Source organism: Salmo trutta, chromosome 38, assembly GCF_901001165.1.
Source record: "Salmo trutta chromosome 38, fSalTru1.1, whole genome shotgun sequence".
In the NCBI taxonomy this organism is placed as follows: Eukaryota; Metazoa; Chordata; class Actinopteri; order Salmoniformes; family Salmonidae; genus Salmo; species Salmo trutta.
Window position 1 is genome coordinate 24,628,652 of NC_042994.1, and position 15,884 is coordinate 24,644,535.

At 45.7% G+C, this 15,884-nt stretch overlaps 2 protein-coding genes across 4 annotated transcripts; both read right to left on the reverse strand.

The window, feature by feature from the left end:
- Positions 1-660: 660 nt before the first annotated feature.
- Positions 661-5,704, reverse strand: LOC115177982 (partner and localizer of BRCA2-like). Its single transcript, XM_029738995.1, has 7 exons — positions 5,376-5,704; positions 5,105-5,257; positions 3,966-4,048; positions 3,619-3,765; positions 3,393-3,519; positions 2,398-2,549; positions 661-2,286 (listed from the first exon to the last, which is right to left on the reverse strand). The coding sequence occupies exons 1-7, from the start codon at positions 5,412-5,414 to the stop codon at positions 2,076-2,078; spliced, it is 912 nt and encodes a 303-aa protein (XP_029594855.1). The 5' UTR covers positions 5,415-5,704; the 3' UTR covers positions 661-2,075.
- Positions 5,705-5,792: 88 nt separating this feature from the next.
- Positions 5,793-14,091, reverse strand: LOC115177976 (uncharacterized). 3 transcript variants are annotated; one of them, XM_029738986.1, is made up of 7 exons: positions 13,769-14,091; positions 13,507-13,593; positions 13,329-13,388; positions 12,961-13,144; positions 12,120-12,750; positions 7,035-7,552; positions 5,794-6,887 (listed from the first exon to the last, which is right to left on the reverse strand). In XM_029738986.1, the coding sequence occupies exons 2-7, from the start codon at positions 13,552-13,554 to the stop codon at positions 6,457-6,459; spliced, it is 1,872 nt and encodes a 623-aa protein (XP_029594846.1). In that variant the 5' UTR covers positions 13,555-13,593; positions 13,769-14,091; the 3' UTR covers positions 5,794-6,456. The 3 variants fall into 3 exon arrangements, with proteins under 3 accessions (XP_029594848.1, XP_029594846.1, XP_029594847.1); XM_029738987.1 differs by having other exon boundaries at positions 13,970-14,086; XM_029738988.1 differs by lacking the exons at positions 13,329-13,388; positions 13,507-13,593; positions 13,769-14,091 and having other exon boundaries at positions 5,793-6,887; positions 12,120-12,763; positions 12,961-13,098.
- Positions 14,092-15,884: the final 1,793 nt, after the last annotated feature.

Sequence of the window (15,884 nt, forward strand, 5' to 3'; positions counted from 1 at the left end):
ATGGATTATTTTAAATATGTTATTGGACAATAAACAGACATGGCTTATTAACTGATATGGTCCAAATAATGATCATTCAAGCTTCTTTGAAAATATTTATAAGAATTGATTAACTTTACAAGCAACACTGGACTCTATTATTATGGTGGGAGATTTTAATGAATCATGAATGCCATGGATATATTGGAATTAGTGGATATATGGAGGCTTAAATACCCTGCCCTAGTGAGAGATACATGGCGGAGGCTTAATCAAGCTTGTCAACTTGATTACTTTCTTAGGTCATTCTCTCTGGCACCAAAAGTTTAAAAAGTGTTGATAGGAGACAGAATGCGGTCAGATCATCACATAATTGGCATAAATATTACTCTTACAGACTTTCCACGTAGGCGAGGATATAGGAAATGTAATCAAAGCCTACTGGATAACTTGTTTATAACTAGGACAGAAGAATTTATAAACTGATTTTTTCAGACATAAGATAGGTACAGCAGATCCCATTATTGTATGGGACACTTTTCAATGTGCCTTTAGAGGCCATGCAACTCAGTACTCATCTATAAAACAAAGGCAGTTTAGATCAAAAGAGTCCATATTAACAAAGGAAATTGAAGGACTAACAGTAGTTAGATAGCAATAAAAACTGTACCACAGCAACCAGACAGTTGAACCATGTCATTTATATGTAGGTACATATGGAACACAGACGCATGAACCAGACAGTTGAACCCTGTCATTTATATGTAGGTACATATGGAACACAGACTCAGGAACCAGACAGTTGAACCATGTCATTTAGATGTGGTAGAAAGTGATTCAGAAGAATCAGAATCAAAATGTGATTCAGCACCAGAGAGGTCACGGTTGCAGGTGTTTACTACAAAGCAAGAGCAATGTGTTATCCAGCTAACTTGCCTAAATATTCTGAAATAACTTGTTTTATAGAAATATATAAAGTGCATGGCATAATAAAACAACCAAAAACACATACCTAAGTTTAGCTTTCTTAATGAACAAGAAAATCAATAGTTATTTCTGGTTGCTTATCAAAGTTAGAGCGCTAACTCATTGATCCTGCTATGTAGTATACCCTTCTGGGCTGCATTCAGCAGGACACGTTGGATAACCTCAGATAGAAATGTGTTTGGTAGAACAAACATGCCTCTCTGGCATGTATAACAGTAGTTCAGAGTGGTCTATAGTGGTTCAGAGTGGTCTACAGCAGTCTGTAGTAGTTCAGAGTGGTCTATGGTAGTGCAGAATGGTCTATAGTGGTCTGTAGTAGTTCAGAGTGGTCTATAGTGGGTCAGTTGTGGTTCAGAGAGGTCTATAGTGGTTCAGAGTGGTCTGTAGTAGTTCAGAGTGGTCTAAGGTGGTCTGTACTGGTTCAGAGTGGTCTATAGTGGTTCAGAGTGGTCTATAGTGGTCTGTAGTTGTTCAGTGGCCTATAGTGGTCTGTAGTTGTTCAGAGTGGTCTGTAGTTGTTCAGAGTGGTCTATAGTGGTCTGTAGTTGTTCAGAGTGGTATATAGTGGTCTGTAGTTGTTCAGAGTGGTCTGTAGTTGTTCAGAGTGGTATATAGTGGTCTGTAGTTGTTCAGAGTGGTCTATAGTGGTCTGTATTTGTTCAGAGTGGTCTATAGCGGTCTATAGTGGTTCAGAGTGGTCTATGGTAGTTCAGAATGGTCTATAGCGGTCTGTAGTAGTTCAGAGTGGTCTGTAGTGGTCTATAGTGGTTCAGAGTGGTCTGTAGTAGTTCAGAGTGGTCTAAAGTGGTCTGTAGTAGTTCAGACTAGTCTATAGTGGTCTGTAGTAGTTCAGACTAGTCTATAGTAGTCTATAGTTGTTCAGAGTGGTCTATAGTGGTCTGTAGTTGTTCAGAGTGGTGTATAGTGGTCTGTAGTTGTTCAGAGTGGTCTATAGTGGTCTGTAGTTGTTCAGAGTGGTCTATAGTGGTCTGTAGTTGTTCAGAGTGGTCGATCGTGGTCTGTAGTTGTTCAGAGTGGTCTATCGTGGTCTGTAGTTTATCAGAGTGGTATATAGTGGTCTGTAGTTGTTCAGAGTGGTCTATAGTAGATCAGAGTGGTCTGTAGCGGTGTAAGCAGACATCTCCATTGAGGTGTGCCGTCAGGACAGTTCCCTGCACCCCCCAACGGGCGAGCTGACACCCCAGCTCTGGGAACCAGGCCCCCTCCTGGCCCTGACGCCTCCCAAGCTGCCACACACACACGGAGCCGGACCGGAAAACCCCAACCACACTGGAGCCATGGACATCAACCTCCAACAGCCTAGGGAGAAAAAACACACACACAGAATACACACACACCCACAAACGAGAGAGAGGTTAACACACAATTCCCTCTTCCTGCCAACTCTCCCCTTCCTCCTCCCCCTCTCACCTCCCGGTGCAGGCTTCGGGGAGGCCTAGTCTGGTTGCCAGGGCGACGGTGCCAGTCAGAGGGTTGGTGGCGACCAGCGAGAACAGAGCCCCTCCCTCTTCCTCCTCCACAGCACACAGGGACGGGTGTTGCAACAGGACAAACAGCACCCCCTGTAGGACGAATGGGGACATGACAAATCAAAATTCATTCAAAGTGTATTTCTCCAGGTCTCAACACACTTCACAGAATAAATAAATAAAAAATAAAAACAAGAAACAACCAATAAATCAGGACAACATCATGACTATACATACCATCACTATATCTACAAAGGTACCCCCGCACATTGACTCGGTACCGGTTCCCCCTGTATTTAGCCTTGTTATTGTTATGTAAATGTGCTCTTTTACTTTCTGATTGATTTGATCTTTTTTTTAACTTTAGTTTATTTAGTAAATATTTTATTAACCATTTCTTGAACAGCATTATTGGTTAAGGGCTTGTAAGTAAGCATTTCACGGTAAGGTCTACACACCTGTTGTATTCGGAGTGTGTCACAAATACAATTTGAGTTACACATTGACTGTCTCAATTCTCTGTACTCCCTGTTCACTTCCCTTCATGGATTTAGAAGGAAAGTAGTGGACACTCCCTCTAACCCATGGATGGGTTTTGGACAGTAATGATTTTAAATGTGTGTGGGAGAGAGTGCACATAGAGAAAGGGCAGAGAATTGGGTGGTTTGAGACGCAGACACTGGGAGGTTTCGTAGGACAGAATGGGACATGACAACATCATCACTATTCAGTCAAGGTGGGTGGAGGCTGTTGGTTAGACATGGGGAATTACATGGTGAGAATACACAAACAACAATCAGAAATTCTCCCATGTCCTTTAGGTCCTCTCACACATTATAGTAGGAACGAACACACTCTTCCTGGTACAGATACCACACACACACACACACACACACACACACACACACTAAATACACACTAAATACACACACTCACGCAGAGGGAGTATCCTCGGAGGCAGAGCGTATCCGTTGAGCCAATCAGAGCGTCAGTCTGTCCCTCCACCGCCGCCACGGTCCGCACGCGCTCAGTAGGACAGACCAAAGACAGGCAGCCATGCAGCCTGAGAGAGGTCGGAGAGACAGAAACACAGACATAGAGTACACACACACACAGCATTAACCATGCCAGACGAGAGAAGACCCTGGTCACCCGTGGTTACCTGCCATCCTGTGTCAGTGTGTAGACCTGCAGCGGGGTTGTGGCTACAGAGTAGGAGGAGCTAAACCAGCCTTCGGTTGGACATGCCCACCACCATCTGGACCTCCCCCTCACACAGCACTGGGACAGACTAGAGCAGCACAGTACCCTACACACACAGAGATACATGCGCACAGACACAGACACAGAAATATTAATAGAAACATTTACAGACGCATGAACACAGAGACAATCAAAGAAGAAGGAGAGAGAGGAGAAGGAAGAACAGGGAAGAAAAAGAGGGATGGGGAGTGGTAGCAATGTGTGTGTGTGTGTGTGTGTGTGTGGGTGGGTGGGAGGGGGTAGTACCTGGCCTCTCTGATTTCCAGCTGGCCCAGAGTCACACACAGAAGTCCAGGAGCGTCCGGCACAGGAAACACTGACATCACTGACTTAAACACACACACACAATGTACACTCACTGGACAGTTTATAAGGTACACCCATTTAGTATCGGTCGGACCCCCCATTGCACCAAGAACATTCTGAATTATTCGGGGTATTCTACAAGGTGTGGGAAACGTTCCACAGGGATGTTGGTCCATGCTGACGTGATGTCATCACACAGTTGCTGCTGATTGGACGGCGGTACATTCATGCCAGCAACAGCCCGTTACATCTCATCCCACAGATGCTCTATAGGGTTGAGGTCTGGGGACTGACCAGGCCACTCAAGTAAACTGAACTCGCTGTCATGTTCCAGGCGATGTTTTTCCACGCCTCTTGACCAGTGTTGGTGACGGTGTGCCCACCGGAGCAGCTTATTCTTGTTTTAAGCTGATAGGAGTGGAACCCGGTGTGGTCGTCTGCTGCAATAGCCAATCAATGACAAGGATCCACGAGTTGTGTGTTCTGAGATGCCGTTCTGAGCTGTTATTTGTCTGTTTGCAGCCCGCCTGTTAGCTTGCACGATTCTTGTCACTCTCCTACTCATTCAAGGGTTTTTCTTTATTTGGTCTATTTTCTACATTGTAGAATAATAGTAAAGACATCAAAACTATGAAATAACACATATGGAATCATGTAGTAACCAAAAAAAGGGTAAACAAATTAAAAGAGAGAATGCTAAGAGTGTGCAAAGCTGTCATCAAGGCAAAGGGTTGATACTTTGAAGAATCTCATAAAATATATTTGTTTTTATATTTATCTGTTAAACACTTTTTTGGTTACTAGATGATTCCATATGTGTTATGTTGTAGTTTTGATGTCTTCACTATTATTCTGAAACGTAGAAAATAGTAAAAATAAAGTACAACTCTTGAATGAGTAGGAGTCCAAACCTTTGACTGGTACACACACACACACACACACACACACACACACACACACACACACACAGTATTTAACACAGTTGTTACACACACTCATTAAAACAAAGAAACACCCATAAACAATATAAAACTCACAGTTGTTGCACACACACATTAAGACACACAACACAAAGTTACTTCTATGAAGGTCCAGGTGTGCAGTCGTCTCCAGTGTGGGGGGTTGGTCTGACCCCAAACACACACCTCCCACTCTCCTGCCACCGCTACACATACACCTACTGACAGCCACGACACACAGCACACATCCACCAGGCTGCCTCCTGCAGGGGCCTACACACACACACACACACACACACACCAGATTATTATTACACACAGACATTCTCTGAAGTGAGTTGTGACATGGATGTTGAAATACACAACAATGGCTTGACATCACAGTACTGACCTTCAGTGTGTGAGAGAGCATTAAGACACCCTCTGTCATCCCATCCCTCTTCTCTTCTTTCTTCCTCCACGCTCTCTCCTCCTCTCCTTCTCCTCTCTCCTCTGTGGCCTGTCTGGTTGAGTGGAGAGAGGGAGCTGGCTGGCGAAGAAGTTGGGTAGGGGGCAATGGAGGGGGTGTATTTGGGTTTGGAGGGAGAGATTGAGGCAGTAGTAGAGGAGTGGGAGGGAGCAAAAGTTGGGGCAGGGAATCAACCAGGCTGGGGTGGCAGGGAGCGAGGGAGGGAGGGGAGGAGGAGAGAAGGATGGCTGGAGAGGGGCAGGGAGAGAGGGAGGGAGGAGAGAAGGCTTGGGTGGAGGGACTAGAGGGGAAGGGGAGGGTCAGAGTGGGGGGGAGGGAGAGCAAGAGAGGGGGAGGGTCAGAGAGGGGGGGCAGGGAGGGCAGGAGAGGATGTGAGTCACCGGCTCTAAAGAACGTAATGGGGAGCTGTCAGGGAGGGAGAGGGGTATGTTGGGGTTAGGGGTCAAGGGGTCATCCCTAAGGAAGGTAAGGGGGGACTGGAGGAGAGGGGAAGGGAGTGGGTCTGTCCGCGAGGGGTGTGGCTGGTTAGAGAGGGGCTAAGGAGGAGCAGCGAGGGGCTGGGGGGGACAGCACACTCTGCATCTGTCTCCGTCCGGAGGGAAGGGCACTCAGTAGTGCACTCGACAGAGAACTTCGTAGGACACGTAGAAAGGCACTTAGTCTTTGTGTGGAAGGATGGACACTCGGGAGGGCACTCGGTCTTTGTTTCAGTTTGAAGGGAAGGGCACTCAGTAGTGAGTCGGCCTGTCTGCTGGTCTACTGAAGGAAAGTCTATAGACTGGCCAACTAAAACGGTAAGCTGATGGCCTATAGGCTGGTTTACAGGATGGTCTGTAGACTGATGGCCTATAGGCTGGTCTGTAGACTGATGGTCAGTAGGCTGGTCTACAAGGTGGTCTGTAGACTGATGGCCAGTAGGCTGGTCTACAAGGGGGTCTGTAGACTGATGGCCAGTAGGCTGGTCTACAAGGTGGTCTGTAGACTTGCAAACTGAATGATACTCTCAATGGAGGTCTGTAGAATGGTCTAGTGCGTCTGTAGACTGCTGGCCTATAGGGTGGTCTATAAGATGCTGGCCTATAGATCTGTCTATAGACTGTTCTACCGGAGTGACACAGTCTGTGACTGGAGGGGTGAGGCTGAGAGGGAGGGGCTCAGGCGTAGGCGCTTTAGACATCAGACCACCTGTGTCGCCGTGGACCGAGCCTCTGCTGCGGCGACGACGCATGTTGTAAGGTGAGAAGGGTTCCGGTTCTGGGACGGCAACGGCAGACGAGGCGCGAAGCTTCTGGAGCTTTAGCTGTCCGAACTGGTCGTCGGGGAGATGGAAATCCTGGAGGTCAAAGGTTGAGATGACGCGGCCCAGACTCCCAGGGTGCACTGCTGGTCCTCCAGGGGAGAGGGAGGAGGGCAGGAGGAGACACCACACACTCTCTACACACACACACACACACACACACACACACACACACACACACACACACACACAGAACACGAGTGAAAGGATTAAAATGTTAGTTAATAATTGAAGTCACAGTGAAACGTAACAGCCTTCAGATACACCACACGGCTCAGTCCCACCTTTGCTCTGCTTTGGTGTGTGAATGAGGGGAGAGACACAGCTCCTGAAGATGGGATAAAGCTGTTCCTCCACACCTCCAGAGAGAGGCCAGCGCTCTGGACATCCACCCCCAGGGAGAGGCTGTGAGGCTGGGCTAATAGCGGCCGGGGTCTGGGTGTTGTCTGGGCCTGGTGCTGGAGGATCCGAGTCCAAACTTAGAGAGCGGCCCAGTCTCGACCTCCTTCCTCTCCTCCTCCGGCCTCTGATAGGCCGAACACTGCAGGCTCTGGAAGGTAAACGCTCACTCTGATTGGTCCCTGACTCAGAGGTAAGCATCTGATTGGCTGATGGCTCCTCGACCGGTGTGCGATTGGTCGGTGAGTTTGAGGTCAGTTGACTTGAGCACTGGCGGTGATTGGAGGGTTGTGCTAGTGAGTCGGAGTGTGAAGTTGAGAGTGAGTGTGGGTTAGACATCCGGCCCCTGCTCCTTCTGTGGCGCCCCCTGTTGAGTTGGTTCAGAATGACAGCCTGCAGGTCTCTGAAAGTAGCATTAACAAAACAAGTTACATTAGATTTGTGAACCACAGACGAGACGGAGTAGGCTCACATTCAAATTACTGATACGCCGTTCAGTTGACGGTGGTGGAAAACGCTAAATGATGGAATTTCACGTGGACGAATGGTTATGCATCCCTCCAATAGAGTTCCAGACACTTAAATAATCTTTACCAAGGCGCATTTGAAGCAGTTCTGGTGGCTCGTGGTGTCCACAAAGCTTTATGTTGGCGTTCCCTTTGTTTTACCTATAATACAGTGCATTCATCAAGTATTCAGACCGCTTGACTTTTTCCACACTTTTTGTTACGTTACAGCTAGAGTTGAAACGGTATGAACATTTCATATCACTATTATAGTCACCAAAATGATCACGGTTATCAGTAATGTCAGTGTTAACTGTATTGTGAGTATTATTGCAGTTATCAGTATTATCTGTATGGTCAGTATTATCGCGGTTATCAGTACTATCAGTATTATCAGGGTATTGTTAAGATGTGCTGGAAATGTTCAAAATGTACTGACACACTGAAATAATTTCAAGGTTTATATTGAAAACCAACAAACAACAAACACAATTAGCAGCACTATGCACTTTTTAAAATAATATCATTAACATTAAAGATGGTGCCATGTGGCCATGCACTAAGTTTCCTTAAGGTTGTGTTCATTAAAACATGCACTAAGTAAGCAAATCAAAATGTCCATATAAAAGCAACACAAGTAAAGCAATGTGCATGTAAGAACAATACAAGCATATGTAAACACATCCAATGTGCAGGTGATAACATTAAAATAACACAATATGTAAACAAATCAAATGAACAACACTGATTGTATGTCCGTTCTCTCCTTCATAAAGAAACAAGGTGCTGCTGGCCTAACATCCTGTATGTATGTTCTCTCCTTCACAAAGAAACAACATCCTGTATGTATGTTCTCTCCTTCATAAAGAAACAACATCCTGTATGCATGTTCTTTCCTTCATAAAGAAATAAGTTGCTGCTGGCCTAACATCCTGTATGTATGCATCTTTGTTCACTTGAAACTGAAATGTAAAAATGTCGACATATTTACATTGTCCGGTTTAAGTCGTGATCTGCGAGGGGAGACAATGTGCCCGCTGGCACTGAACACTCTCTCTGATGGCACGCTGGGATGCACAAAAGCTTCTGCTGCCTTGAGGTAATCCTTCTCAGCAACCCAGCCCTTTCCCCTCTGATGCCGCTGTGGGGGTGTTGGAGGTGCTGCTGGTGCTTTGTGGTTGTTCCCTGACTTGTGCAGCTGCCAGCTTCAAGGCCTCCTGGACACAGCAGTCAGTGTCAACTTTGGCAGCCTCAGGCTCATTTAACAAGCTCCTTTTAAAGCAGGGGACATATTCTCAAAACTCTCTGATGTTGTGAGCTGAGTGATCTTCTGGGAAGAACTGTGTTTCCAGGCAGTTTGATTCCAGTTGCCAGTCTGGGGTGAGGTAATGGATAGTGAAGCTGATGTACGGTTGACCACCCCCTGCTTTCACTGGTCCAGAGGTCAGTAGTTGCAGCGAACCATGTGCCTTGAGCCAAACTTTTTCACAACATCAGCTTTAACCTGGTTGTACAGGTTTGGGATGTCAGTCTTGGAAAATAATGTTGGTGATGGCACTTTGTAGTGAGGCACAGCAACCTTCATCAGCCTCAGAAATCCAGGCCTCTCAACAATATGAAATGGCATCATTTCCTTTGCAATGTAATATGAAAGGGCTGCAGTGAGGTCTTGAGCATGTTTTGACGTGGATGCATAAGCAGCCTGCCTTTTAAATGCTTGCTGGAGTGTGTGTCACAACTGTAGATGAGGGACCAGTAGCATCACTGGGTTTGCTGCACGGCCTCTGTAAACAAGGGAATAGCAAATTTATTATTATTATTGGTGTTGTTAGACTGTGAGTTAATAATTATAATCTATCTTCTGTGTTGCATTTGAGTATATGCAATGACCCCATGCACAATTGACATAAATACAAATGAGTCTTAAGAAGACAGTGATAGTAATTGCAATGAGTCCAACAATTGACATAAATACAGGAGTCTTGTATAGGAGTCTATAGTGTTTCTCCTGTTGGAACACTAACAACCAAGTCGACGACTGACGGATTTTAAATCAACAAAATATGTCGGTTGGGTAACTAAACTACATAACGTGTTATCGTGTGCAATGGGGGAATAGAGTCTGCAGACACACGACCCATACAGCAGCAGAATAACGTGTTGTGTTTTTACAAGAGTAGGTAACACTGAAAGCTTCAGTTTACATTATTGACAAGCTTTTAGCAAGTTAGACAAACAATGACATTTCCCCCAATCCCAAAGTCCCCACATCATGCATTGAGCTAAAAGTTAACTTACCTTGCATTCGCTATAAAGTAGTGGGTGGTGGTCACGAAGATGACTCGAGAGATTTGAAGTGTTGCCCCCTTTCACAGCAATTATTTTGTTGCATGTTCTGCAGACAGGGTGACCATCTTCGATTAAGTTTCTCTCAGCACCCTTGTAAAACCCAAAATACAACCACAGTTCAGATTTGGTCCTCTTAGAAGGCTGAAAAATCTCCAGAGCGCTGTCACTGCCTTCCGCCATGTTTTCACACAAAACAAAACCCACATTGCATGCTGTGCCTGCATCAGACTGTTGCCAACTTTGGTTGATGCTGGACAGTATTTAACACATGTTTTGCAAACCGCGGTAATCAAACACGGTTTTAATGATAATATAAATTTGAAACGATAATACTAACCGTCGGGAATTTTACCGTGGTTAATCGTGAAACCGGTAACCGTTTCATCCCTAGTTACAGCCTTACTCTAAAATGTATTAAATAATTCCCCCCCCACCCTCATCAATCTACACACAATATCCCATAAAGACAAAGCAAAAACTGGTTTAGACATTTTTCTACATTTCTATAAAACATTTAAAAAAAAAATTATATCACATTTACATAAGTATTCAGACCCTTTACTCAGTACTTTGTTGAAGCACCTGTGGCAGCGATTACAGCCTCACGTCTTCATGGCACATCTGTTTTTGGGGAGTTTATCCCATTCTTCTCTGCAGATCCTCTCAAGCTCTGTCAGGTTGGATGGGGAGCATCGCTGCACAGCTATTTTCAGGTCTCTCCAGGGATGTTCGATCGGGTTCAAGTCCGGGCTCTGGCTGGGCCACTCAATGACATTCAGAGACTTGTCCCGAAGCCACTCCTGTGTTGTCTTGGCTGCGTGCTTAGGGTCATTGTCCTGTTGGAAGGTGAAGCTTCAACCCAGGCTGAGGTCCTGAGCGCTTTGGAGCAGGTTTTCATCAAGGATCTCTGTATTTTGCACCGTTCATCTTTCCCTCCATCCTGAATAGTCTTCTAGTTCCTGCAGCTAAAAAACATCCCTTCAACATGATGCTACCACCACCATGCTTCAGCATAGGGATGATGCCAGGTTTCCTCCAGACGTAATGCTTGGCATTCAGGCCAAATAGTTGAAACTTGGTTTCATAAGACCAGAAAACCTTGTTTCTCATGGTCTGAGAGTCCTTTAGGTGCCTTTTGGCAAACTCCTAGCAGGCTGTCGTGCCTTTTACTGAGGAGTGGCTTCCATCTGCCACTCTACTATAAAGGCCTGATTGGTGGAGTGATGCAGAGATGGTTGTCCTTCTGGTAGGTTCTCCCATCTCCACAGAGGAACTCTGGAGCGTTGTCAAAGCTTGGTCACCACCCTGACCAAGGCCCTTCTCCCCCGACTGCTCAGTTTGGCCGGGCGGCCAGCTATAGAAAGAGTCTTGGTGGTTCCAAACTTCTTCCATTTAAGAATGATGGAGGATACTGTTCTTGGGGACCAGCAATGCTGCAGAAATGTTTTGGTACCCTTCCCTGGATCTGTGCCTCAACACAATCCTGTCACAGAGCTGCACGGGCAATTACTTCGACCTCATGGCTTGGTTTTAAGCACTTCTGGACCCCACAAGAATAGTTCTTTATTTTAATCTTATTATTATCTATCCTGATGCCTAGTCACTTTACCCTGCCTTCATGTACATACAGTATCTACCTGGTACCTCTGCACAGTGATCTGGTACTGGTACTCCCTGTATATAGATGCAGTGATCTGGTACTGGTACTCCCTGTATATAGCTCCACATTGATCTGGTACTGGTACTCCCTGTATATAGCTCCACATTGATCTGGTACTGGTACTTCCTGTATATAGCTGCACAGTGATCTGGTACTGGTACTCCCAGTATATAGCTGCACAGTGATCTGGTACTGGTACTCCCAGTATATAGCTTAATTCTTCTGTATTTTATTCCTTGTGTTACTATTTGTATTTTTCTTATCTTATTATTTTTAACTGTGCAACATTGGGAAGGGCTTTCAAACTTTTATTTGATTATTGGTCTAAAAGGAGCTAAAACAGCCAATTTCATCATGAAATGGTTTGTGATACAAATGTAAAAGGCATATCAAACATCCTTAGAGTACAATACAATCAAGTATAACAACAACAGATATTAAAGGTGACCACTAACCTGTGGCTCTGTGAAGAGGCCATGCGTCTTGTGGTTCTGATGTAGTATTCTACAGGGAACGGCAGACCTTCCACCAGAGTGCACGAGTCCAGGACCCCACCAGTGTTACACAACCCAACAGCCCCTAACACGGAGGCTCCCACAGCTCCTGAATCACCTCCCTCTTCTCTCTCTCCATCTCTCCTCAGGTTCACCCATTCCTTCTCTATCTCCTTCTGTCCATATGTCCTCTGTTCTTCTCTCTCCTCTCCATCTCTCTGTTTCATTGCCTCTTTATCTGGAGTTAACCTCTCATTCTCCTCCCTCTCTAGCTCTTTCTTCTCACCCTCCTTCTCTTCCCCCATCTTTCTCTTCTCTCCGTCCTCTTCTTTCTCTGTCCGTGCGTCCAGCTCCAGCCCGTCCTCGCTGGTCTCTGTGTCATACCTCCCCTCTGCCCCCTCGCCCCTCCCCGTCCGCTCCCAGCACAGCCGGCTTCTCCGTGACCTCAGCCAGAGGGAGTGGCTTCGTCTGTGAGGGTTAAGGTCAGGTGTCCGAGGGCAAGAGTTATCGACGGGGATGAGGAAGCGGATGGACGGACTACTCCGCCTGGTGTTCTCAGATTCCACCGGACACGATGCCGCCACAGTCGAGTCTGCACACATACACTACAACGTAATTTCCAATACACATTACAACCTGGATATAACCTGAACACACACACACACACACACTACGACATAATTTACAATACACATTACAACCTGAACACACACACACTACAACCTTAATAATATAATAGAGGTAATATGCTAACGTCACAAAACTCTTTACAGCACTTAGTTTCTAATACAGGCAGACTGACCTCCAGCGGGGCCTAGTGGTAAGGCTGAACCTGGGGCTGTCCTAGCAGGGCAACCAAGGGAGAGGGGGGGTAGAGCTGGGTTGGGAAAGGTGTTGGCTGGGACTGGGTCTGTCTGGTCCTGAAGGTTCTGCTCAGAGATCCGGCTCCTCACATGCTTCCGCACGGCATCTGAACGCTCAGCTCGCTGTGTGTGTGTGTATAGGGGGGGATAATGTACATCAATGTGGTCAAACACGTGCAGTATCACACAACACAGATATCAGTCATGATTGTGGTGTTTGCTACACACACTACTAACGCACCAGTGCATACACCCCCCCCCCCCTCCCCACACACCTGCTACCGCCTTTACACACCATATCTCTCACCTGTAATCTCTGAACTGTCCTGGAGTACTCCCTCTGTAGCAAGGCCAGTTTCCGCCTCAACTGGGGAGGGACACACACACACACTTATCATGCTACTTGAGAAGGAAGGTAGACATAGCTACATGACATTTTAAGACCGCTTACACAGGGCCCTACTATATGTAAACAATACACCTACCTCCTCCTTGTCATCGCAATGGAGCACGCTCTCCAAATTATCCTCCATTCTTGTCACGCGATCCTAACGGTCACCTTTGACAGTTAGCTAAAACACAAGAGGTTTTCAAAAATAAACTATAGATTTAGCAAGTGAACAAGAATCATAGCTAGCGTTAGCTGACAAACTAGCTAGTTAGCTAACTAGTGTTAGCTGACAAACTACTGTAACGTTAACTACCTCACATTTTCAGAATAGTAGCTAACTATTTGATAAAACGTACCATTCAAAGCCTTTTGTTTCTGTATTTATCGGCGTCAATATGCTTAGCTAGTCACGTTTTTTGGGGGGGGGGCAGGAAGAATTCCATTCCAGTCGCTGTTTTTTCTGGTTCAATCAATGAACAAAGCAGACCCAGACCCAGCTGCTATCGCATTGGTGTCTATGGGAGCGCCACCCTTTTTAGCAGACCGTAAATTGATACCTTTTTTAAACGGCCTGAGTGAACTCCATTTATTTCTCCACCATTTCTGTCCAAACTCTCCCGCGACTTCACGGTCCAGACAAGACCAATGGATAACCGAAAATGCAACAGCCGGTTGACTAACTGCTTCTCAGGAAGGAATGCTGGCTGGCGAGGCTGGAGTGTATCTTCTTCTTTGGTATCATGGCGTTCACACATTTTGTTTGTGCATACCGCCACCTACTGTGCGATAGTGTGTGTTCAATCACGTTACATTTGTGATACAAACAGAGGGGAAAAAAAATTGGCCACCAACCAACCCGACACCTGTATAGCACAGAGGAGGCTGGTGGGAGGAGGACGGGCTCATTGTAATGGCTGGAATGGAATAAATGGGACGTTATCAAACATATAGAAACCACAGCTTGTTTGAATACTACACAATGAGTACATACTATTAGTTAATTTTAGGATACTGTAAACGAAGGATACTAGCACTTTGCCTGTCTACTGGAAGTTGATGCTGTTGCTATGCAACTTCTTGCTAGCATAACAAATAACTAGCTGACATTCGACGATTTTGGGTGTGTTTGTAAATTCAATCTGGAGTGCCAGAGTGCGCTCTGGGCCTTTTCGTAAATCAGGAGTATGGTGAGTTCTGACCTCACAATGGCAGTCAAGCACCCAAGCTAACTGGCTAGCTATTTCCAGACACAAATTAGAGAACACCTCACTCTGACCATTTTACTTACCCTAGTTAGCTGGTTAGGCTGTTTTCATGTTATCCTGAGCGTTGGTGAATGTAACTGTGCTGCTGGCAACAATTTAATTACGCTTTTTTTTTGCCTACTTTTACTAACACCGGCCATATATTCAATATATTCGAGGTGTTGAGCTGCACACTCAAACGAGAGTGCTCCGAAATCGGAGTAGATAGCCAGAATTATGTATTCGATGTATTAGTAGCCAACTAACATACCGGTTCGTAAGGATAGCTTAGCTAACAAACTGTCAGCCAACATAACGTGTAACTTATTTGACAAGTCATTACTTTATTACATTTCTTAACATTTGTCATAATTGGTTAAAGCAATGAATTTGTATCCGCTCTCATCGGACTTCGGCTGCATATTTTATTTAATTTTCTTCAAATCTGAAAACATTGTGAAGCCACGCCCATTTTCGGAAGAATTGCATTATGGGCCCTAAAAGCACGGAAATAGTGTCCACTGCTTGTATAGCTCCTATTTTGGCAAATTTAGTACGACATCTGGGAACTTTTATCATACTAACTATATCCATACTATGACCAAAAAACATACTACATACTCAATTTACATCGCAAATAGTTTGGTTAGTGCGGTTAGTATGAGTATTCGAACAAAGCTCACGTTTGACTCCGTTCCCTTTATTCCAGTCCAGCCATTACAATGAGCCCGTCCTCCTATAGCTCCTCCCACCAGCCTCCACTGGTATCCCACAATTTGATATAAATCTCATTAACATAAACTCTTCTTTAGTAAAATGTCATACACCCATGTAATTCTCTGCAGCTTCCACTTCCACTCATTAAAAACCTACTAGCCCATTCAACTACTTTGACAATATCTGCTCCTGCACCATGCCAACGGCCTGGGAGGACGGGACACTACCTCTCAACACACCCTGGAACTCTTTGGAAGTCAAATCTTGTTCACTCCCTCTCTCCCTCTAGACCAACACACTTCCCTCCCTCCCTCTCTAGACTGACACCCCTCTCTCCCTCCCTCTCTAGACTGACACCCCTCTCTCCCTCCCTCTCTAGACTGACACCCCTCTCTGCCTCCCTCTCTCTCTAGACTGACACCCCTCCCCTCCCTCCCTCTCTCTCTCTCTCTCTCTAGACTGACATCCACCCCTCCCTCTGTTTCTCTCTAGACCGACATCCACCCCTCCC

Coding starts and splice junctions, on each gene's coding strand:
- LOC115177982 (XM_029738995.1), bottom strand. CDS start 5,414: ATGACAGAGGGTGTCTTAATGCTCTCTCACACACTGAAG. Junction 5,258..5,375: donor TGCTCTCTCACACACTGAAG/GTCAGTACTGTG, acceptor GTGTGTGTGTAG/GCCCCTGCAGGAGGCAGCCT. Junction 2,550..3,392: donor TCCGAGGATACTCCCTCTGC/GTGAGTGTGTGT, acceptor TTCGTCCTACAG/GGGGTGCTGTTTGTCCTGTT.
- LOC115177976 (XM_029738986.1), bottom strand. CDS start 13,554: ATGGAGGATAATTTGGAGAGCGTGCTCCATTGCGATGACAAGGAGGAG. Junction 12,751..12,960: donor ACCACTAGGCCCCGCTGGAG/GTCAGTCTGCCT, acceptor GTATGTGTGCAG/ACTCGACTGTGGCGGCATCG. Junction 6,888..7,034: donor CACACCAAAGCAGAGCAAAG/GTGGGACTGAGC, acceptor GTGTGTGTGTAG/AGAGTGTGTGGTGTCTCCTC.